We start from the raw sequence: 24,611 nt of genomic DNA, 5'->3' as shown, positions 1-24,611 counted from the left end.
ATGAATGGGCCAGAAGAGACAGAGGCATCTGGTGCTCTCAGTTTAGGAATCAAATACACAGGTGTGGTGGCAATTGGGCTAGAACACTCTTCTCACCTCCATCTAAGTCTTGCTCATCCTACAAATTGCAATCTGAACCTTCTTACCTGAAGGAAGCTCTCTCGGATATGCCCCACTCTCATGCCTGAGATGGACCTCTGCTCTAATGAGGATTCTTCTGATCGAAAATGTTCAGGAGTCCATGAGCGTTATACCTCACTACAGGTGTGGCTGTATCCAGGTGCTCCCATGAAGGGTCTCCATATAATCCTTGGGTATTATTTTCTCTGTTGTCTTCATTCTCAGGTGGGTCCTCCCAAAATGGTTATAGGAGTGGCCAGCAGCAGCTTCAAGACTTACTTATATCCTATCAACTTCACAACTCTAGGAAATGAAAGTACTTTTTTTAAAAAAAATGGGCACTTGGGTGGTTCAGTGGGTTACCCATCTGTCTTCAGCTCAGGTCATGATCTCAGGGTCCTGGGATCAAGCCCCACACTGGGCTCTCCGCTCAGCATGGGGTCTGCTTGAGATGCTCTCCCTCTCCCTCTGCTTCTCTCTCCCCCCCCACCTCTCTCTCACTCTCTCTCTAAAATAAATTTTTTAAATCTTTCAAAAAAACCCCAAACAACAAACTAATTTCAACAACAGAAAATCCCAGGGCTGATTCTTTTTCTTTTTTTACATTATTTTTATTTATTTATTTTTAAAGATTTTGCTTATTTATTTGACAGAGAGAGACACACAGTGAGAGCAGGACACAAGCAGAGGGAGAGGGAGAGGGAGAAGCGGGCTTCCTGACAAGCAGGGAGCCCGATGCGGGGCTCGATCCCAGGACCCTGGGATCATGACCTGAGGCAAAGGCAGCCGCTTAACCACTGAGCCCCCCAGGTGCCCCCCAGCACTGATTCTTACTGGCCTGGAGAAAGCCACCTATTTAACCCTGAATTGATTCCCAATCTCTGCCCAAATCTCTCTGGGGTGAACAGGATCATGTGCCCGGCTCTGGAGCCAGAGGGTGAAGTCAGCTCCCCTGTATCCATTTGGACTGAGAATGGGGAGGGGCCATTCTTGACTGGAAAACAAGGGGCTTGTCACCAGAAAAGGAGGTATGGGAGCTGCCATCAACGCGCCGTCCCTTATCCTCCCTTGGACCCCGCAGCTTTCCCACCAAATCAGGAGCTCCTGGAGAACAAGGACTCATCCTGCTTATCCTTCACTCCTAGCCCCAGTGCGGGACCCAACACACAGAAGTTCCCAGACCCCTCCCAGCTGCAGACTTGGCCCATGTCTCAGTGACAAAGTCAGATAACCAGGAAGGAGCTCCCACATCATCCTCTCCTCAGACGAGAGACCCTCATGCACCTGCTCCCAATCAGCCCCCTGTCTGCCACAATCGAAGGTGTGTCTGCTCTGTTGTGAGTCTGCTTGGTTGCCTAACCTTTGCCTCTCTTCTTCCTGGTACCAGACCTTCGTGTTTCCCTTATGAAGCCACCCATTCTCTTATTCTGCCATGTGGTTTGCATATAGTTGAATATAGTTGAGTGGAACTCACCTGGGGACACACCTTTGGTTGACTTGTGGGTTCCGTCCTCTTGGATACGTTGGTGGGTGGTTCAGGGATCCCAATGAAAGTCACATAGAGCGACGAGAAAGGAAGAGGTGAGAAGATATTTGACAGAGTTTTGGAAAAGAGAAAGGTCAGCCCTCTTTTGCAGGGGCTGCCCTGAAGAAACTCCCTCTGTTTTCCTGGTTGGCGTGAAGACGCAAAATCTGGAACTGTCCCCGTCACGGCCCCACTACATGGAGCCAACGCTGTGGAGGGCAGAGGGAAGAGACGGAAAGGCATGAGGTCTTAGTCACATCTAGAGCAGCTGTATTACAACCCCAAGGTGGAGGAGGCATAAAATTGTCAGACTTGGGGCAACACAGTTCAGCACTCGAGCTGGCCACCTTCCAACCTTGAGCCAAACTTGAGTTCTAGGAGGAAGGCAGAAGGGAGAGTAGATGGGTCATTCATGGCGTCTCTTACACGCTCTGCCTCTGGATGCTCCAATTACAACAGTCACCTCTATTGCTAAAGTTGATCTGAGTTGGAATTGTCTACTGCTTGAACTTGTAATGGTCATGCTTGTTGCGCCCATGAGATGCCAGTGTCCCCACCTAGGCTCTGGGCTCTACCCTTTTGCTTTTTCAGGATTTTACTTCTGAGATTTCCCTCCTCATTCTCAACAACTTACACATGCTTTAGGGGCTGTGGGATCTCAGCTGTGCTGCTCATTAGAATCACCTGGGAAGCTATTAAAAAAATGCTAATTCATTGGGTCTAACACCCAGACCCCAGAGAGAGATCTGAACATTGCTTTTTCAAGCGCCCATGGTAGTTGTAAGGTAAAGCCAGATTGAGAATCACTGTCAAAAGAATTGTTCATGTTGTGGGTGCCTGGGTGGCTCAGTGGGTTAAGCCTCTGCCTTCGGCTCAAGTCATGATCCCAGGGTCCTGGGATCGAGCCCCACATCGGGCTCTCTGCTCAGCCAGGAGCCTACTTCCCCCCTCTCTCTCTGCCTGCCTCTCTGCCTACTTGTGATCTCTCTCTCTCTCTCTCTCTCTCTCTCTCTCTGTCAAATAAATTTAAAAATCTTAAAAAAAATGTTCATGTTGCAAGAAGCTGTCCTTCGGTCTCAGATGCCCCTCTATTTGCCCATGGCTCTGCCCACCTTTGCCACAAAACTTCTTAAAAAATATCCTACCCTCACTGTTTCTAATTGCCTACCTTTGGTTGGCTTCTTTTTTTTTTTTCTTAAAGCTTTTATGTATTTATTTGACAGAGAGACACAGCAAGAGAGGGAACACAAGCAGGGGGAGTGTGAGAGGGAGAAGAAGGCTTCCTGCCGAGCAGGGAGCCCGATGCGGGGCTTGACCCCAGGAGCCCCGGATCGTGATCCCAGGACCCAAAGATCATGACCTGAGCCAAAGGCAGGCACTTAACAACTGAACTACCCAGAAACCCCTTCGGTTGACCTCTTTTTATAATTTTACAAGTTTTCCAAAAACCAGTAAGAGAAGTGCAAAAAAGTAAAATAAAGACGAATGCAGACATTTTACAAGGGTCTACCTCTTTTTGTTATGGCTCTACCCCCACAAAAGTCTCCACAGCCCAGAGAACGCAACCATTGCCTCTTTCAAGGTACACCTTGCTTGGGCAGAAGCACACAGAAAAGAGCACAAGGTCATAGAAGGGGGTTGAGGAATGGAACCGGTGGGGGAATTAGAGACACTGAAATGCAACAAGTTGATCTTCTAAGTTATTCTGCATAAAACCAGCTGCGACACAGACGCTGACTTCCACCTACCTTACCAAGGGCCATGAAAATGGCAGGAGAGGGATTTGTTGTTTGCTGTGGTTGATGAAACGTGTTCAAAGATTCTTTCCTCTTCCATCGGAAGTCCATTTCCCCTCCCAAATTAACGCCAAGCCAGTCAATGGAATGTGTCAACATGGACACGTGCCAGCGCCTGCCCCAAGTCCTCCGACGCTGGGGAATGGCAACTCTGGGCTTGTCGGGGTCCAGACACTCTGGTCCAGCTGGTGCTACGTGCAGCTTTGCCCAAATTGTGAAGTCATCGGAAATTAATCGAGCCCCCGCATCGGGCTCCTTGCTCGGCAGGAAGCCTGCTTCTCCCTCTCCCCTTGCTTGTGTTCTCTCATGCTGTGTCTCTCTGTCAAATAAATAAATAAAATCTTTTAAAAATATCCTTTAAGAAAATAAAAAATTTTCATATTTTAAACTGAGTCAGGGCATTTTGTTGCGCAAGAGATAACCTAGATAGGTTAAAGCCTATCCCCAAAGAGCAGGAAGAAACTTTGCCATTAATAACCTCAGGGAAATGAAATATCGCAACTGGGGAGCATGAACAGGGCGCTATTAAGAAACATACGCTTGGAACAAAAAAGCAGCTCTTGCAATTAAAAATATGATAGGAGGAAAAATATGATAGGAGAGAAAAATATGATAGGAGAAAAAAATATGATAGGAGAAATTTAAAAAAAAACTCAGAAGATTAGAAGAGAAAGTTGAGGAAATTGACCAAGGGCAACATGATGGAAAAGAGAGAAGAAAATAAAAGAAATTGGGGAACCAGTCCAGGAGACCCCGCGTCTAAATCAGTGGAGTTCAAAAATGAAACAGTAGATGAAATGAAGAGAAACGAGTAATTAGGAAATAATTCCACAGGGAAGGACACAAGTTTCAAAATTGGGAGGTCCTCCTAAGAAGGCTGAACGATGGGAGAATGATGGCAGTGTGTGTTTGTGAAGGTACAGAGCCCGGGGTGGCGGCGGGAGGAGGCGGAGCTGGTTTGCAAAGGAAAGATCCTAAAAGTTTCTGGAGGGAGCATCAGGTCATACAAAAAGAACTAGGAATCCAAATGGCTTTAGGCTTTCTTTACATCAACACTTCCAGAGAAGCAGTGCTCCCCAAATTCTGAACAAGAATCTCTTCCAAGTTATCACTCAGATGTACGGATAGACTGTAGTTGTTTCCAGACCAGCGAGGTCTTGAAAGCTGCTCGTCCCTCCCCTGTGCACTTTCTGAAGTAGCTAGCTAGTCAAGGGTATGCTCCATGGAAATGAAATGAGCAACGAATGAGGAAAGCACGGGGTATGGGAACCCGGAGGGCTAACACCGCAGAGGGGGGAGGGGATCCCTAGGGATGGTGGGGAGACAGAGCCCAGGATGACAGCTAAGTAGGGGTCTGGAGGGCATCACATGCTGGAGACAGCCTGGGAGTATGTGATGTGTCTGACATGCCGAGGGGATCCAGACCAGTGGTGAAGTTAATACAAGTATCTAGAAAACTATACGAATAGCAAACTGATAATTATTACCCAGAGAAGCCACAAACGGTTTTGTAGGCAAGAAAAAAAAAAAATGCTTACAGCTCATGCTAAAGCTTCCCTTTGAATAGTACTAGATGAGAAAGGTTTGCTGGCATCATAAGAGAGAGGCTGGGGAAAAGAAGACAATCCTCTCTTCCAGGGGGCGGGGAGCGGGCGATTGCTGCCTAAAATTAGAAAGATAAAAAAAATAAATATTGATATATGCATGCTGTTTGAGATGTGGCAATCAATACTGAGATTATCAATAAAAGAGAAAAAAGTTATTGTCTTTGATGAGGTGAAAACAGCAGGAGTGGTGGTGGGGACAGCTGTTGTTGGTGAGAAATTTCCAGAACTCTTTGTCTCTTTAAATCACAGGCATCTAGGGCACTTGAATGGCTCAGTTGGTTAAGCATCTGCCTTGGGCTCGGGTCAGGATCCCAGGGTCCCGCATGGGGCTACTTGCTTGGCAGGGAGTCTTCTTCTCCCTCTACCCCCGACCGCCTTCATGATCTCTCTCATGCTCTCTAAAAAACAAATTTTTTATAAAGATTTTATTTATTTATTTGACAGACAGATCACAAGTAGGCAGCGAGGCAGGCAGAGAGAGAGAGAGAGGAAAGCAGGCTCCCCGATGAGCAGAGAGCCCCATGTGGGGCTTGATCCCAGGGCTTGATCCCAGGGCTCAATCCCAGGGCTCGATCCCAGGACCCTGAGACCATGACCCTGAGAGCATGACCCGAGCCAAAGGCAGAGGCTTTAACCCACTGAGCCACCCAGGCACCCCTTTCATTGACATTTTTAAACATCGAGCAAGTTCCTTCCACGGCAGGACTCTGATTTCTTCCTCTGTGTCTGGAAGGGTCAGATGGAGGCTCCCAGAAGACCCCACCAGCTCAGATCATCCTGGGCTGTGGGCCAGAACACAGGCAGATATCAAAATGTTCAAGGAAAGTAGCTCTGAAGAGGAATCCCGGGGCATAACTGTTGAAAATGTACAGTCCCCGAGTCCACTCTCCGGAGACTGCCTTCCTGGTGTGAGGTCGGTAGGCCTGGGGAAGTGGCATTTTTAATAAGCACCGTGATGCATGTGTTCTGCTGGGCATGCCTTGAGCAACCCTGCTCCGGGCCAGAGCCCAGGAAGGGCAGGGTCACATTGAATCACAAGTCGGTTCTCAGGACATCAGGGAGAGAGTGCCAGCTCTGGTGCTGTCGCTTTAACATCCTCCCAGCACAGTGCCTTGTGGATCTCTCTCCCCAAACAATCCACCTAGCAACTCCCTTCTCATAGCCCTCATGTCTTCTGGGACCTTCTCTTACAGGAACTGAAACTAATTTTCAATTTACAGCAGGGACACAAAGTTTCCTTTGAAATAGGCTCATTAGGGGTGCCTGGGTGGCTCAGTGGGTTAAGGCCTCTGCGTTCAGCTCAGGTCATGATCTCGGGGTCCTGGGATTGAGCCCCGCGTCAGCAGGGAGCCTGCTTCCCCCTCTTTCTCTGCCTGCCTCTCTGCCTAATTGTGATCTCTGTCTGTCAAATAAATAAAATCTTAAAAAAAAATAGGCTCGTTGACACTTATAGAAGGGAAAAGGAAGCAGAAAACAGCAGAAAAAGGGAGCCCAAGGATGCATTTTAGGGTGGCAAGACAGGAAAGCATCACTATTTTTTTCTTAGCCTCACTGTGCCCGGCACATGCATATGGGCACTACTGATTTATGCCACGAGAGTGACCTACGAATATAAAAATATTGAATATATTTAGAAATGTGCTGCGTGTGCTTTACATGATAAATGGAAAACTTGACCTGACAACGGATCATAATTAGGATGGTTTGGGTAAAGAACGTTAAGAGACGATGCTCTAGAGGAAATATACAATGGGGACGCCTCGCTGGTTCATCTGGAAGATTGCGTGACTCTTGATCTTGGGGTTGTGAGTTCAAGGCCTACGTTGGGCGTGGCACTTACTTGAGAGCTTTATGCCAAATGAAATGAGCAGGACACAAAAGAACAAATATTGTATGATTCTACTATATAAGGTATCTAGAGCCGTCAAATTCATAGACAGAAAGCAGAATAGAGGGTAGCAGAAGTTGGGGGTGGGGAGAATGGTTTTGTTTTGTCTTTTATTTTATTTTATTTTTGCTTTGTCTTTTAATAGATACAGAGTTTGGATTTGGAATGAGGGCAAAGTTCTGGAGACAGATGGTGGGGGACACACCAGAGCGAGTGCATGTGAATGTGAAACACCGTGAATGTGTTGTCTGAACCGCACACTCAAAAATTGTCAAAAATGGTAAATTAGGTTATATGTATTTTACAATTAAAAAAAAAGGACGTGTGGTTTATAAAATCCAAACATTTTGCCCAGAAACAAATATTTCTTATAGCCATAGGCTCTCCTCTCCCTGAGGATACAAATTACGATTTTTGGTTTGAAATTCTCTTCTGCTCCCCACCTTGTCTCTTCCTTCAGTCTTGTCTTAGATCTAAGCCTTCAAGGAGGGCCTGATGCTCCTTGGCCACATGTTCCAATAAAAGCCGATTGGAAACTGTATGTGAACGGGGCCATTTCACTGGGGGACCCCAAGGACACTTGAGCTGGTCAGCTCCTCTGGAGAAAAGCCCTCCATTCTTGACTGGCAGGTGGAGTTTGGGGGTACAATATGGTGTCTGCTAGCATCCTTGGATCCCACCAGGGAAGGGAGCTGCCCCCACTGCTCAGCACCCCATCCTCCAATTTTAAATTTTGTGTCCCTCCCTCAGCTCTAGCTAGGGTCCTCATATCCAGACTCCCTCTAGTTCAATCTCTGCAGAAAAGAAACCTCGCATTATCTGTTAGGTTGGGGAAGGTCTCCTGCTGGCTGGGTGAGGTATAGGAGGGTGGCTGGGGCTAGGAGGGGTTCCTAACTGCATCTGATAAAAACTTCTGTCCCATCAGCCTGTTTTCTGGGTCTCCTACTAGTACTCTCAGAGCACCTGTCTCTCCATTCATAAGAACTTGGGGGATTCTGAGATGGGAATCCTGGGCTTCTACTGTCTCCTGTCTGTTTTCCCGTCCTTGAAGGTTTAATGCCTTAAACTTAGTATTTTAGTGGGATTCCAGGAGGGTGGCAGTAAAGGTATGTGCGCATGTGCAGCTGGAATTCGATTTCCGATCACACGTCACCGCCATCTAGCTCCCAGCCCCACCACCCCACCAGCAAGGCTCTGGGCAAGGCCCCAGACACTACCATGGGATTTGGTCCCGCGCTTGCGGGAGCTTGGTGGCACAGAGCTGGGCTGGTTGCCTTCCTCATGCTCAGCAGCCCGTGGCACAGACTCCAATGAGGTTTCCTCGTTGACAGACCCAGTAATCATTTTTGCCTTCCTCTGATGCAGCTCTCAGATTTGACCAGTCTCTTGGCTTTCATGCAACGCCCGCTCTGGGTCCTCTTTATACCTCTGACTGATCCTCCCTGGATCTGTCTCCTTTCCATGACTTCCAGATGGCCAAGAACCAGTAGGGCACAGCCTATTCCCGCTTCTCTATCTACACTCTCTGCCTGTGATATCAGCCACACCTGTGTGCCCATGCCCAGGGGCTGGGACGCCAGCCCTGCACTCTTAGAGGCAGCTCAGACAGCATTTCCAGACCAGAACCCCCCCAATCTGTTATTCCCCCAAACCGAAATCCATACCCCCCACCACATGGCTCCCTCTCTCCACTGCATCCCTGCCTCCTTCCCGTCTTCATTTTCTCTCGCACTTGACTGTGAACCTCCAAGCCGGCAAACACTGGATCTTGCCTGGGCAGGCTTCACCTGGCACATGGTTGGTTCTCGAAATTATTTATTGGACGCAAAAAAAATAATGAGTGCAGGCCAAGAAGAGCTGTAGAAAGCCGGAGGTGGGCCTGCAGAGGCTTTCAGAGACTTAGAAGGCAAAGAAAAAAAAGAGGGGCACAAATGTATCTTCGTGTCCCCCCCGTCGCCCCACCCCCCTCATCCTGACTCTCTCTCTCTGGCCCTGCATCCCTGGAAGGTCCGGGTCTCCAAAACTCCAGACACCCAGTCCCTGCTCACCCAGCACTGCGGAGCCTCCCAGCCCGGCGCGTGAGCGCGTCTGCTCCGGGGACACTCGGAAGGGGAGACGACAATCCGCCGCGCGGGACCGGGACGGGCAGGGCGGGCCCGGGCGTGTCCCCAGCGGAGCCGCGAGCTTTAAAGGTCTCCGCAGCGGCAGGAGACGGCCAGACTTGCGCCGGCACCATGGCCGAGTTCAGCGTGAGAGTGTCCACCGGAGACGCCATCGGGGCTGGCACGTGGAACAAAATAGCTGTCAGCATCGTGGGGACCCGGGGAGAGACCCCCCCACTGCGCCTGGACCACCCGGGCAAGGAGTTCAGCGCGGGCGCCGTGAGTGACCTGCGGGGCGAGCTGGGGGCGGAGGAGGGAACAGGGGACGGTTTCCTCCGATCCTGTCTTTCCCCCCTCAGGTGGAGGACTTCCAGGTGGAGTCCCCCCAGGACGTGGGTCCCGTGCTGCTGCTGCGCGTGCACAAGGCGCCCCTGCTGCTGTCCGCCCGGGTCGGCGCGGTGGCCCGCGACGCCTGGTTCTGCCGCTGGATCCAGCTCTCGCCGCCGCGGGGCGCGCCCCTGCGCTTCCCCTGCTACCAGTGGCTGGAGGGCGCTGGGAGCCTGGCGCTGCGCGCGGGGGCCGGTGAGCAGGGGGACCGGAGAGGCCGGCAGGTGTGGCCCCTAGGGAGGAGGAGGGGGCGGCCCTGTGTGGGAGCAGGGGACCGGTGGCGGAGGGCAGAGCATCTCTGGCCAGAGGTGGGACGGGGAGGGGTGGGGGAAGCTGTTTCTCTGCTCTCCTCACCGCTCCTGTGCGCTCACAGCCAAGGTCTCCTGGGCCGATGACCACCCCATCCTCCGGCAGCAGCGCAAGGAAGAGCTACAGGCCAGGCAGGACTCGTACCAGTGAGGAGCGGGCTGCCCTGGGGAGCTTGTGGGGAGGGGAGGCAGTGGGGACGGTGGTCACCCAAGGGATGTGGGGCAGCCTGGGTTCAGCTGGTAGGACACTGACTGGAGTCCCTGCCAGTCCTCTCTAGACCACGACATCGGCATGGGGTGGGGGGTGTTAGAAACGCAAACTCCTGACACCCTCATTCCTACTGAATCACATAGGAAGGGTAGGGGTAGCAACACCGCTGTAACCAGCCTTGGGGGAAGCACTCTGGGAAGACTGGGAAAACCCGGGCTGGGAATGCCTCCTCCAGCAGGTGTCTTGCTTGCCCTGGGGCTTTTACATCCCTCCGGCTGTTTCATCCTCCTGGAAATCTGGGTGGAACCGGATCTCCACCCCGCCTTTGGAGCCCAGGAAACTCATCCTGGAGGGCGGAGGGCAGGCGGGAAGAGGGCTCTTTCTCGTCCCAGACTCAGCTGGGAGAGCCCAGTCCTAGAGGCTGCCTTGGTGAGGGGTGGGGGCTGCAGGGGAGCACAAAGCCAGGGGTCACGGGGTGCTCAGGTGCAGGTTCTCGAAAGGTTGTGGTCCGGCCAACCCAGCGGCTGCCTGAAGCCTGGGCTGCAGGTTTTGCCCCAGGTCTCCCAGCTACCTGGGCACCAACTGTCTAGGCCTGCAAGTGTCAGCATCACCTGGGAGCTCGCAGGCTCCGGGGCCCACGCACGCACCCCGGGACCCGCTGACTCAGAACCTGCATTTGACCTAGACCTCTGGGTGAATGTTTATACCTTCCCTGTGTGAGAGGCAGGATTGGGCCACCACCTGGGAGCAGCGGACTTTAAGTGTTTTAATTGCCACTTGTTCTTTCAAGGCTAAGGGCAGTGACTGACTAAATGAATAAGAGAACTGGCCTGCGGGCCGGGTGAGGGGTGAATCACGGGTCCGATTTTACCCTTTCAACCAACGTCTGCAGGCTGTAGTGCTTGCTTGATCAAGAAGCCTGACACCTGGGCAGAGAAGTCAAAGTCCCTCCGGTGTGATGCCTGCCCAAGGCTGCGGAAGCCTTCATGAAATCCCTCTGTCCTCAGGAGGACATATACTCACAGACATACGGAAGGGTCGCCAGATCTCAGAGGCCAGAAGCCAAGGGGATTCTCTCCCTGTCTCTGGGGGCCTAGAAGCTTCTCTCATGTTTCACATTTCCTTCTCTCAGTAGAATAGCTTTCTTTGGGTCCCAGTCCTTACAGTATCTAACAGTCCCTATGTTTGCATGTGGGAGTCCAGATACTCAGACAGAGACTCTCTCTCTGGCTCAGCCCTGTTAAAAAAAGAAAAGAAAAGAAAAAAAGAAAGAAAGAAATTCAACCAAGCCCATTTGAAGCTCAAGTTAGCTTTATTCAATGATTTGCAAATCAGGCTTCATTCCCTCTAGGAGCCATACAAAATGAGAGGCTTTTCTTGGCACATGGGGGCAGAAAAAGGAAGTTTTTAGCAAAAACCAATGGTTTCAGGCAAGATCACCTTCCTCTGGGGAAAGGTGGGGATCTATCAGGCAGGTTATCTCACTGGTGATGACCCAGGAATTCCAGATTGACTGGTTAAAGGTCATGATCCTGGGAGCGGCTGACCTTGCCAATTGGTCAGGCGTGAAGCCTTGGTTTGCGGATGTGGGCTTAGCACAAGTGACTCCATTTTGGACCCGATGTCTCCTTTTGAATAGCCCCATCTCTGATTTCCCGGAAAGGACTTCGACTGGCCTAGCTCTGGCGAGGTGCCCAGCCCTGGACCAGTCACGTGACCAGGGGAGAAATGTCACTGTGGGAACAAGGCAGGGGCAGGGCTCAGAACGCCCTTGCTTGTAGAAGGGGATGGCTCTGACGAGAACCTCCGGGGGCCTACCTCTCCCTTTGCCCTGGTCAGTGGGTTTCCCTGAGCCTTTTCATGGACCACCTTCCTGCTCCTCCCTCCAGCTGGAAGACTTACAGCCCGGGCTGGCCCCGCTGTCTGGATGAGAAATCCGTAAAAGATCTGGATCTCAACATCAAATACTCGGTCATAAAGAATTCCTGTTTCTACCTGAAAGTCAGCTCTGCGTAAGGATGCCCCCCCCCGACCCTGGACCTCAGCTGCGTGGGACTCCCGCCTTCTGCCCTCCCCCACTGTCAAGGACGTGGGTCCCACAGGCACAGCCTCTGCCCATCCCCAGTTCCCACAGGACAGTGATGACCTCAGGGGCAGTGGCTACTTCAGGACCGGGGGGCCGGTTCGAGAGCCCAGGAAAGATAAGGCCAGCTGACAGGGGAGGGTCTCCCGGGGGGCCTCATGCCCCCTCCCGACCCTTGTCACCCCCAGGTTTACAGAGCTGAAACTCAAGGGGTTGCTGGACCGCAAAGGGCTCTGGAAAAGTCTGAGGGATATGAGAACGATGTTGAACTTCCACAAGACCCCGGCCACCGGTGAGGAACTCGGGCTGGGGGCCCTGACTTCTTCCCTGAGACCTCAGCTCTCCTAGCCGTCCGGGGCCTCAGACAGTCAAGCACGGGTTCACCGTGTGACCCTGGGCAGGTCCCTGTCCCTCGCTAGACCTTACCTCCTCCACAGATCCAAAAAAGGGCGGAGACTGGGCATGTCCCTAACCTTCCAAGACCCCTTCATCCAATACACATTTGTTGGGTGGTGACCCAGCAGACACTGGGTTGGGGCTGTGGACACGGTCTTTGTCCCCAGAGGGCTCACAGTAGAGCAGGTGAGTGGACGATAGGCTCAAAATCAAAACACTGAGTTTCTCTTGTGAAACCTGTTTGTTGGCCCCAGAGAGAGTACCTAAAAGGGGGACCTGTCTCGTCTGAGCAACGGGAGGTGTCCTAGAAAGTTCTCCCAGGAGGGGACCCTGTGGTGTGGCAGTGTGTTAGCAGGCATGACTGGAAGCAGGTGGGGCCAGAGCTGCTCAGGATGGAGCGTCCATGGGGACCATTGGGAAGGGCAGGAGGAGAGCCCATGTGAGCCGTCCCCAGACCTGCCAGCGACCAGCTGCAGGGGGCTGTCGGTCCCCAGATGCCAGGTGACAGGAGAGGCGGGGCCAGGGCAGCAGCCCCCAGAGCTGCATTTGAGGCTGATGAATCCTGGCCTTGGGGTGCCAGGTAGATGGCAGGACAGGCGGGCTGGGGACTCAGGTTTGTTGCTTGATGAGACGCAGTGGCTGAAGCCCAGGCTGAGAAAGGTACAGAGTGGGAAGCGAAGGGAGCCCAGGATGGACCCGGGAGCAGCAACTCCACCATGAAGCTCAGGGGAAGGGGTGCGGGGGTGGGGGGAGGGGGCTTCCATGCTGAGATGGACCGGCCCCCCTTCCCCCGCTGCCTGCCCCCCCAGAGTACGTGGTCAAGCACTGGCAAGAGGATGCCTTCTTCGCCTCCCAGTTCCTGAACGGCCTTAACCCTGTTCTGATCCGCCGCTGTCGCCACCTCCCAGAGAACTTCCCCGTCACGGATGACATGGTGGCCCCCGTGCTGGGCCCTGGGACCAGTCTGCAGGCTGAGCTGGAGGTGAGGGTCTGGGCTTGGCCCACTGCCATCCCAATGCCTTCGGGGCGTCCCCTGCTGGAGAGGGCCGTGTGCGTGTGCGCAGAGTTCCTAGGGACCTGCCTGTGTATATGCCCCAACAGCACCCTCTCCCGGGCACACTCCTTTCCCTGCCCTGAGTCCTCTCCCCGCCCCAGCCCTGCATCCTTTAGGAGCAACCCCTGCTCCCCTTTTCTCTCCTGCAGAGGGGCTCCCTGTTCCTGGTGGATCATGGCATCCTCTCCAGCGTCCACACCAACGTTGTGAACGGGAAGCCTCAGTTCTCTGCCGCCCCGATGACCCTGTTGTACCAGCGCCCCGGGGGAGGGCCGCTGCTGCCCCTCGCCATCCAGGTCAGCGTCTGGGAGGGGGCAGCGCAGGGGGAGGGAGGGGTTTGACAGAGGGATCTGCGGGCACCCCACGCCCACCTCTCCGTGCACCGGCTCCTCCTACAGCTCAGCCGGAGCCCGGGACCAGACAGCCCCATCTTCCTGCCCGGCGACAACAAGTGGGACTGGCTGCTGGCTAAGACATGGGTGCGGAACGCCGAGTTCTCCGTGCACGAGGCGGTCACGCACCTGCTACACGCACACCTGCTGCCTGAGGTTTTCACCATGGCCACGCTCCGCCAGCTACCCCACTGCCACCCACTCTTCAAGGTCAGCGGCTCAGCAGCGGGGCCCAGACTGGGTCCCTGTACCTCAGGGTGCTCCTCTGCCTGTCCCCATGTGGCCCTATTCTTCCAGGCAGGGGTGCAGAGCCCCCCATCCTGCTGCAGCCGCCTCTCCCTGCACAACTCCCCCGGCAGCCTACTTTCCCCCAGGCTCTGAGCCTGGGCGAGGAGCATGGGGGCTGGGGTGAGGGAGGGGACGGCACAGGACTGCATGGGACTTCTTAGGGGAGAGTGGTCAGCCGCCATCCAGAAGCCCCGTTCTTTGGAGAGATCTAAGGCAGACATCAGAGTGTGCACTTGACTTTGACGGAGCAGGGTTCTTGCAGAGAGCGGCAGGGGTGAGGGAGCCCGAGGAGGGAGACCCACCTCTCTAATGTGGGTTCTGCTAAGCCTTCAGAGGGCCCAGATTGCTTTCCCCCAGGGACCTGGGGCATCTCTTCTCTGAGGGCAGGAATTCTCCCCTGCAGGATCCACGGGTCTTTGGATTCTCTGATCCTTCCTGAGCCATTCTCCTGGGTCCTTTTCTCTCCTCTCCAATCCAGGCTGCTTCTTTCTGACCATCAGCAGCTAGCTCCCAGGGCCTGGCACTCTGGGGGATGGTTCCATTTTCTCCATGGGCCCTGCTTTTCACGGTGCGTGGCCTGCGTGGGGGTCAGTAAACCACAAGATGCCAGAGCTGGGGGGCTCGTAGTGCTCCCCCAGATCAGCCCCTTCATCTGCCAGGAGAGAGGAAGGTACCAGGCCCGGTTTATAGAACAGGATGCTGGTTGAAGCCCAGCTCCGGGCATGAGGTGTAGAGCCCCTATCCCAGTCCCTGGCTGGCCCTCTTGTCACTGTCATCTCTTTCCATGGGTGATTTATAAGACTTGGTGCCTCGAGGCAGGGAGGTCTGGGGCTGGAGGGACGCAGGCCCTCACCCACCTCGGTCTTCTCTGACCCTTACAGCTGTTGATCCCACATACTCGGTACACCTTGCATATCAACACTCTTGCCCGCGAGCTGCTCATCGCCCCGGGGCAGGTGGTGGACCGGGTATGCTCTGCCCCAGGGAGGCTGGTGGTGGGAGGCAGGGGATTTGGGGGGATTCCCACCAGTGCTGCCTCACGCTTCCAAGGCCAGAGCTCCGGCACCCAGGAGCTCTGTCTCCCAGTCCACAGGCATCGGTGTCAGGGGCTTCTCGGAGCTGATACAGAGGAATATGCAACAGCTGAGCTATTCCGTCCTGTGTCTGCCCGAGGACATCCGGGCCCGAGGCGTCGAAGACATCCCCAATTACTACTACCGCGATGACGGGTTGAAGATTTGGGGGGCAGTGGAGAGGTGAAGGGGCCATCCTCAGCGAGCTGGGGGTGGGGAAGGCCCAAGGAGGCCCCCGACAAGGAGGAGGGCTGGACGTGAATGACCCCGAGCCGCATTGCTCCTCGGAGAGGGTCAGGGCAAAAGTCAGGACTGACCCCAGCGCACTTGCAGCTTTGTCTCCGAAATAATCCACATCTACTACCCGAGTGACACAGCCGTGCAAGATGACCCTGAACTCCAGGCCTGGGTGCGGGAGATCTTCTCCGAGGGCTTCCTGGGCAGGGAGAGCTCAGGTACCCGGACCTCGGCCCCGGGGCCCCACCCTCAGTCCCCTGCAGCGGGGTCCCGAGGACCCTGGCGGCCGCACGCCCAGTCCCATTCCCCCCACAGGTGTGCCCTCCGCGCTGGAGACCCGGGAAGCCCTGGTCCAGTATGTCACCATGGTGATCTTCAACAGCTCGGCCAAGCACTACGCCGTCAGTGCCGGACAGGTGAGGAGGGTCCATGCCGGGCCAGTGGGACGGAGCAGGGCCGGGCTCCTGGGATTCAGTGTTGCCTTCTCCACTCCCAGTTTGACTCCTGTATCTGGATGCCCAACCTGCCGCCCACCATGCAGCTGCCACCCCCCACCTCCAAAGGCCAGACAAGGCCAGAGGGGTTTCTAGCTACCCTCCCGCCAGTCAATGTCACGTGTGACATCATCATTGCCCTCTGGCTGCTGAGCCAGGAGCCTGGAGACCAGGTGAGTGTGGGGCTGGGGGGCCAGGCCAGGCCAGCTCTGGGGTATGTGAGGGGGTGTCCTTTCCCCTCTCTGGCCCGGATACCCTGCACTGCCTTCGAGTCACTGGGTCCCTTCACACCACTGACCCTTCCCGAGGGGACACATGAACACTGGCCCTCTCACAAGGATGGTCAGATGATCAAATGACTTGATATCAAGTCCCCCTGGCTGCAAGGTGATCGAGCGGGGGTAGGGAACGCCCCCTTGAACCCTCCGACTTGAGCTTTGGTCCCCGAGAGCTGCCTGCAGTGACCCTCAGTGTCTAGAGCAGGGGCAGGGCAGGGATGAGGCTTGGAGGGAGGCTGCTTCCAGCCAAGTCCCTGGGGTGGGCGGCGAAGGTGGGTCCCAGCTGCTGAGCGGCCCCTACACTCGACCTTGTTGTTGGTTCCCAGCGGCCCCTGGGCACCTACCCCGACGAGCACTTCACGGAGGAGGCCCCTCGGCGGAGCATCGCCGCCTTCCAGAACCGCCTGGCTCAGATCTCGCGGGAGATCCGGGAGCGGAACCAGGGGCTGGAGCTGCCCTACACTTACCTGGACCCTCCCCTCATCGAGAACAGCGTGTCCATCTAAATCCCCCGGAGAACGGTGTGCTCTGAGGCATACCTTGGACCCCATAAAACCCAGCCCCTGTATGCCTCTCCTGGGACAACCAAGCCACATGGAACTCCACCTACACACCACAAAACAGCAGAAACAAAACAGAGAAACCAAAGACCCCAGAGAACAGCAGCCATGTGCCTTTTGAAGACTCCAAGTTTCAAAGTGCTTGATCTCCCACAGCTCCCTTAAAGGCTTTTATGACTTTGTGTTGCCTTGCGTGTTTGCATTACATTGTGATGGGGGAGGGGTATCCTCTGGTCCCACTGATCCCACTGACCACAGCTGGGTGGGCCTAATGGTCGCATGACGCAGGGCAGCCCTCCTGACCGGCCTAAAAATTGCCCAAGAGGTTGATAGTGACCCATGGTCCCAGCTATACAATGAACAGCCCACTAAGAAGGGGCTACCAGAAGCAGGGCAGAAGAAAGGGGGCAGCTGTCTGGGCAGTGCCCATGTACGCTTTCCTAAAAATTTGCTCTGAAGTTGGACAAAAAGTTGCATTTTATAAAGCAGTCTCCATTTTCAGAGAATTAGAAAACAGCAGAGCCATAATAATCATAGGTTGCCTTCCAGATTCAGTCCTCAGTGATGGGATTCCAACACTGCATATACAGTCTTCCCTCCTGTCCTTCTTTTCTCTTGTCCCAAATCAAGAACCGTCCATTAAGACCAAAATGGCTCCCTTGGAATTCACCTAACGGTTACCATGTCTGGCTCAGATTGTAGATGTCACTGCTTTGGTGTCTGTGGCTTGCTAAGTTTTATAAAACAGTGTGGACAGAACACAAAATGTATTCGGATCACTGCACAAACACGACCCCTGAGAGAGCGATGCGTGGGGAAGTTGCTGGTGGGCAGCTCCCCAAATGCCTGTTCTCGGCTGAGATTTGGGGCCACAAATGAGTCTGAGACACGGAACTCTTAAACTCTTGGGCTCCAAGCAACAGAAGACAATTCCTGATAACTTAAGTCATAAAAGCATAAAAATGGGAAATAAACTGAGTATCTTGAGGGATTTTTTTTAAAAAAGCATTAAACAGGGTCCTTGGGAAGGACCCAAGGAGGCTCTGGTCACAGGACCCAATGCTCCGTAAGTAGGGGTTGAGCAGAGGACGTCATACCCAAATGATTCCTCAAGCACTTCCATCCCCCTTTGCGGTTACCTGTGTGTTTCTCCAACTAGACCGTGAGTTTTTGAAGGCAGGAACTGGGTCTCACTTAGTTTATATTCCTGATGCCCAGCACTGTGCTGACAAGACGAGAGAGAACTAACAAATGTTTGTCTGATGATGGATAAAAGGGAGAATGACTGAATGGACATAGGAATGGATGGATGGATGGATGGATGGTTGGATGGATGGGTGGACAGGTGGATAGGTGCACAGACAGATGGACAGAAAGATGGACAGATGAATGGATGAACTACTGAGTTGGAAGGTAATCGTGCTCTGGTCAATAAACCAGTATTTGCTTCAATGTATGTCTTTTGGGAGCAACTATCATCTGGAGAAAATGGAGAAACCAAGGCAGCTCAGCAAGGAAAATCCAAGAAGTCAATCTCCAATCCTCCTTGGAGAAGCCACCACCACCTCCACTCTCCAGGCTTGTGACCCCCCTGACTCTCTTTGTCTCTCTCTCTCTCTCTGTCTGTCTCTCTCACACACACCCCAGTCCTTGGACTCTTGGTTGATAAGCCATAAGAGAGAAGGTTGTTACAGGTAACGTTCACCTCTAGGGGAGATCTAATTCAGTGTGGAGGTCCACTTGGCCTAGGGTGGGGACTTTCTCATGAACAATAAGGCATTGGGCATCCAGACCCCAGAGTCATGCTGTGGAGAGCCCTGCCCTCACTGGGCTTGCTGGACAGAGGGGGAGGGGTGGCTCCCTCTTAACCACCCTGACTCTAGCCTTTCAGTTAGGGATTAAGGGTGTATAGGACACAGGGTCCTAGACGTGGGGCAGAAGTGCCACTTATCCCTGCCACTCTCTGCACACTGCTCCAGAACTGGGTGGAGTGAGTCACCAGGGAAGGAGGGGAGAAAAGTTCTGGGTAGGGGGAACCAAAAGGGGTAGAAACAAAGATGCAAAACTCTGGGGCACCTGGGTGGCTCAGTGGGTTAAGCCTCTGCCTTCAGTTCAGGTCATGATCTCAGGGTCCTGGGATCAAGCCCTGCATCGGCTCTCTGCTCAGCGGGGAGCCTGCATCCCCCCTCTCTCTCTGCCTGTCTCTCTGCCTATTTGTGATCTCTGTCTGTCAAATGAATGAATAAAAAATCTTAAAAAAAATGCAAAACTCTAAGACATTCGTGCAGAACGGGTGAATGGGACAATGGAGAGACAAGGTGCTGTTGAGCATGAAATCGGAGACACAAGAGGGGTAACTATGTGCAGACGTAGTAAATATCTAAAACACAGGAAGGGACTGTACCACTTAATAACCCAGCAGAAAAGAGGGCACACAATAGGAAATTTTTTAAAAAAGCAGTCCATAAAATAAACCTCAATGTCTAACGAACCTGCACGAAGGTACTGAGTCTTGGGCTGCCTGGGTGGCTCAGTCGGTTAAGCGTCTGCCTTCTGCTCAGGTCATGATCTCAGGGTCCTGGGATCAAGTCCCACATGCGGAATCCCTGCTCAGTGGGGAGTCTGCTTCTCCCCCTCCCTCTGCCTGCCTCTCTCTCTCTCTGTCCAATAAATAAAATCCAAAAAAAAGTGTACATACTTTATATTAAAAACACTTTATTGTTAAAAAAGGCTAACTCTCATCTGAGCTTTCAGGGATTCCTCCTCTTTTTGCTGCTGGAGGGTCTTGCCTCAGCGTTGATGGCTGCCGACCACTCAGGGTGGTGGGAGCTGAAGGCTGGGATGACCATGGGAATTTCCTAAAATAAGACAACAGTGAAATTGGCTGCATCGAGTGACTCTTCTTTTCATGAGTGATTTCTCCGTAGCAGGAGACGCTGTTTGATAGCATCTGACCCACGGGAGACCCTCTTTCAAAATCGGAGTCCGTCCTCTCAAACCCTGCTGCTGCTTTATCAAGTCAGTTCACGGAATATTCTCCATCCTTCGTTGTTGCTTCAACAGTCTTCACAGGATCTTCACCAGGAATAGATTCCATCTCAAGAAACCACCTTCTTGGGGCATCTGGGTGGCTCAGTCATTAAGTGTCTGCCTTTGGCTCAGGTCATGATCTCAGGGTCCTGGGATCGAGCCCCGCATCAGGCTCCCTGCACAGCGGGGAACATGCTTCTCCCTCCCCCACTCTCCCTGCTGTGTTCCCTCTCTCGCTGTGTCTCTCTCTCTCTGTCAAATAAACAAATAAATGAAATCTTTAAAAAAAAAAAAAAGAAGCTACTTTCTTTCTTTACCCATAAAAAGGAGCTCCTCTAAACTAGGGCAGCCACTGTGGGAAACAGTATGGAGGGTCTGCCAAAAGCTAAAAAAAGAGCTACTCTATGATGACGCTGCTAGGTATTCACCCCAGCAATACAAAAATACTAATTCAAAGGGATACGTGCCCCCCAATGTTTATAGCAGCATGATCTACAAGAGCCAAGCTATGGAACCAGCCCGAGGATCCACGGGCAGATGAATGGCTAGAGGATGTGGTGTAGAGATACAATGGAATGTGACTCAGCCATAAAGAAGAAGGAAATCTCGCCATTTGCAACAACATGGATGGAACTACAGAGTATTATGCTAAGCGAAATGAGTCAGAGGAAGACAAACACCATAGGATTTCACTCAAGCAAGCAAAAAGAGGAAAAAAGAGAGAGAAACAAACCAAAAAACACCCTTAACTCTCAAGAACAAACGGACGGTCCTCAGAGTGATGGGGCTGGGGGGATGGGGGTATCGGTGATGGGAGGAAGGCGCGCCTTCATCATGATGAGCACTGGGTGATGTCTGGAAGTACAAATGAAACTAACAGTACACTATATGTTAACGAACTGGAATTTAAATTAAAAAAACTTTTAAAGGAAAAGAAAGCAATTCCTCCTGTGTTAGAAGATTGCAGCCACTCAATCCCATCTCCTGGCTCCACTTCTGAGTCTAGGTCTCCTGCTGTTTCTACCACATCTGCAGTGACTGCCTCCATTCCAGACTTGAATGCCCCCAGAGTCACTCTTGAGTGCTGGAATCGACTTCCTCCAAACTCCTGTTCGTGTCGATATTGTGACCTCTTCTCGTGCATCATGAATGTTCTTAATGGCACGTAGAAGGGAGAATCCTTTCCAGAATGTTTTCCATGTACCTTGCCCAGATCTATCAGAGGAATCTTGTCTATGGCAGCTAGAGACTTACAAAATAGATTTCTTAAGTAATGAAGTTTGAAGGTCAAAATGACTCCTTGATCTATGGGGTGCCGATGACTGTCGTGTAGGTGGGAATGCAAACAACACAGATCTCACTGCCCATCTCCATCAGAGCTCTGGGAAGACTGGGTGCATGGTCAATGAGCAGCCAGGTCAATGAGAATCCTTTTTTCTGAGCAGTGGGTCTCCATAGTGGCTTATAATATTCAGGAAACTAGGTCATAAACAGATGTGCTGTCATGCAGGCTTTGTTTGTGCATGGATAGAGCACGGGCAGAGCAGATCTTAGCATCATTCTGAAGGGCCCTGGGATTCTCGGAATGTAAAGGACTATTGGCTGCAACTTAAAGTCACCAGCTGCATGAGCTCCTAGCCAGAGAGTCAGTTGTCTGTCCTTTGAAGCTTTGAAACCAGGCATTGACTTCTCCTCTCCAGCTATGAAAGTTCCAGGTGGCGTCTTCTTCCACTAGAGGGCAGATTCACCCACACTGAAGATGTGTTGCCGAGTGTAGCCACCTTCATTCTTAGCTCAGCTCCGTCATCTGGAGAACCTGCTGCAGGGCTTGCTACTTGACCTTGCCCTTTCACTTCAGGGAGACGGCTTCTTTCCTTAGACCTCCTGAACCAACCTCTTTCTTCTGTGGCTTCCTCATCTCTCTCGGCCTTCATGGAATTGAAGAGTGTTAGGGCGTTCCTCTGGGTTAGGCTTCTGGCTTAAGGGAACGTTGGGGCTGGTTTGACCTTCTGTCCAGACCACGGAGACGCTCCACGCTGAAGAAGGCTATTTCTCTTCTTGCCATTCATGTGCTCACCGGAGTAGCAGTGTACTTTCCTTCAAGAACTTTCCTCTGCGTTCACAGCTTCACGACTTGGCTCGCTTTGGCACAAGAGGCCAAGCTTTCGGCCGATCTCGGCTCTCAACACGCTTTCCTCACTAAGCGTAACCATTTCCAGGTTGTGATTTCAAGTGAGAGACACATGACTCTTCCTTTCCCTTGAACACTTAGAGGCCCCTCTGGGGTCATTATTAATTAGCCTCATTTCAATTTTGCTGCATCTCAGGGAACAAGGAGGTCAGAGGAGCGAGAAAGATACACACACACTGGGGAATGGCCCGTCGGTTGGGTACTCAGAACACAAACACTGTCTTCTATGAGCACAGTTCATCGCACCCCAAACCGATCCCAATAATAGTGTCGGAGATCACCGACCACAGACCACCATGACAGAGACAGCGAATGAGAAAGTCTGAAATATTGCCAGAATTACCAAAGTGACATAGAGATGGGAAGTGATGGCCCATGGCTTGCTCCGTGAGTCACCACAAACCTTGAATTTGTTAAAAAACAAACAAAACAAAACAAAACAAAAACAAACAAAAACCAACCAATATCTGCAAAACACGGTAAACTGAAACTTGAGTAAACGAGGCTTGCCTGTGACTAGCTCTAACCACGCTGCGCATGAACCAATCTTGGAAGCGCCATCACCACCCTTCCCAGCTGATTTTAATCTTTGACTTGTGCTCATTCTAAAGTTATGAATCGTCTTCATAATTCTTTTTTTTTTTTAATTATGTTTTGACAGGTTGGAGCCAGGACCCTGCCAGGTCCTCTCCCTGCCTCCCCCTTCCTTTGTGTGAGCGGTGCCCCCGGGAGCCTCTGCTCACTCCCCTGGGAGGACCCGGGGCAGACCAGGTCCCACCCCCACCCCCACAGACCTGCACCTGCCACCTGCGGGAGAGCTGAGGAGGGGACCAAGGCAAGAGATGGGACACAGGAGTGGAGAGAGAGGACACGGGGCGACTCAGAGTGATAGAGACACTGGTCTCCAGGGCTGGGAGTGGACAGGACAGAGACACAGAGAAGGAGGCACTGACAGCTCTCTCCCGGTGCACCTTGGAGGAGGGGACAGGCAGTGTCCTGAGCTGAAAGCCCACCCATTTCTGGCAAGGAGGCGGCCAGCCCAGGCCACCACAACAGGAGCCCAGGGCAGGGGAGTGCCCATGCAGTAACAGGTGCCTCGGGGTCTCCCCAGAACCACCTGCTGGCCTCCTGTCCCCTGGGGTGCTCCCGGATCCTGGGACAGCAGGTGCGCGAGGACCTGGGACACTATGCCAGTGAGCCTGGAGAGTCGGGGAGGGTGAGAACAGGAGACTGCCACAGGGTGAGTCTTAACCGGGAACTGGGGGGCCTGGGGGGCCGGCGGGAGAGCAGCCGTGCAGGAAGCTTGAGCTAGCAGACTGGGCTCTGCAGCATCCACCATTCCTCATCCTGGTTTTCTCACATTCCGCTCATGTCCTGGCGCACATGACATTGGGGAGCCCCTGAGATGTACCCCGGAATAAGTAGGGCTGCGGGATCGGTGGCTCCACAGGAGGAACCCAAGCCTCCAACCCCCTTTCTTCTGAGAACTCGCTTACTAATCCAGTCATCCAACCAGTCGAAGTAGGAGAAGGGGAAAATCAGGGAGTGACCGAGGCGGGAAGCCGGAGATCTGGGTCCCTAGAGCGGGGCAGTGGGAGAGGCTGGGGCTTGGGTCACCAAGGTGGTCCTCCCCACACCAGCTCTCTCTGCAGAGTATGCATTTAAACAGTCACCGGAGGATACGTTCTTTGCCTCCCAGTTCCAGAATGGCCTCATCCCCATCCTGGTCCAGCGCCATCGTGGAACCCCAAAGAACTTCCCATCGCTGAAGGTATGGACCCCTGGGCTGGACCAGACCCAGAGGCAGGTCCGCAGGCTGAGCTGGAGGTGAGGGGCCCAGGGGTCCTGCCTCCTTTCCCTCCCGTCCCAGTGCTTTCAGGAGCCCAGGCTCCCAACCCCCGACCTGTCTCTTCCACCCGGCCCTGCGGCCCCTCCTTTCCCAGCTAGCTCAGTGCCTTTCTGAGCCAGTGCCTGCTGCTCAGCCCTGGACAGAGCGGTGCTGCTCTGGGACAGCAAGCAGGGTGAGCGGGGAGTGCTCTCTCCTGCTCCTTTGCCAGGACCCATGCCCCTGCCTGTTGTCATGGTTACTAAGGATGCCCTACCTCCAGGGGGGTCTGCTGGGGCTCCCCGGAGCAGCTCTTTCTCCCCTCTGTGGGCTGACTGGGATGAGATGTGCCCTCCCTCAGCGCCCCCTTCTTCCTCCTCTCCTCCTCTAGACAACCCTCTGTACCTGGTGTGCCATGCCAACCTCTTGGGGTCTGCCCCAGCATCATTAATGAATTGCCCCAGTTCCTGGCAGCAACTCTCCCCCCGTCCAGTTCGGACCCCTGCTGCCTCTCCCATCCAGGTCAGCAAGGCGGGGCCCTGGGAAGGCTGGGCGTGCAGGGGGGGACAGCCTCCCCTGGAGATGACTGCAAGGTTTATCAAACCCCCCCCATTGCTACTGTTCCAAGTGCCAATCACCACACCACATCTAACCCAATTGGCCCCTCCCTGCTTTGGTTTTCGTTCCAATTTTAGTATATGTGCTGCCGAAGCGAGCACCCTGCTTTGGTTTTCTTCCTAGTTTTGTTGTTGCTGTTGTCTAGTCC

The 24,611-nt window shown here is 53.3% G+C and overlaps 1 protein-coding gene across 1 annotated transcript; it reads left to right on the top strand.

Moving 5' to 3' along the window:
- Nucleotides 1-9,164: 9,164 nt before the first annotated feature.
- Nucleotides 9,165-17,755, top strand: ALOX15B (arachidonate 15-lipoxygenase type B). Its single transcript, XM_047709135.1, has 14 exons — nucleotides 9,165-9,317; nucleotides 9,398-9,620; nucleotides 9,799-9,880; nucleotides 11,834-11,956; nucleotides 12,216-12,319; nucleotides 13,233-13,405; nucleotides 13,627-13,773; nucleotides 13,876-14,079; nucleotides 15,039-15,125; nucleotides 15,244-15,413; nucleotides 15,564-15,685; nucleotides 15,783-15,883; nucleotides 15,964-16,134; nucleotides 16,566-17,755. Exons 1-14 carry the CDS (start codon nucleotides 9,171-9,173, stop codon nucleotides 16,743-16,745), a joined length of 2,034 nt encoding a protein of 677 aa, XP_047565091.1. The 5' UTR covers nucleotides 9,165-9,170; the 3' UTR covers nucleotides 16,746-17,755.
- The last annotated feature ends 6,856 nt before the right edge of the window (nucleotides 17,756-24,611 follow it).

Source organism: Lutra lutra, chromosome 16 (genome assembly GCF_902655055.1).
Source record: "Lutra lutra chromosome 16, mLutLut1.2, whole genome shotgun sequence".
NCBI classification, from domain to species: domain Eukaryota; kingdom Metazoa; phylum Chordata; class Mammalia; order Carnivora; family Mustelidae; genus Lutra; species Lutra lutra.
The sequence above is the reverse complement of the archived record's forward strand: the minus strand, read 5'-3'. Positions and strand labels throughout refer to the sequence as shown.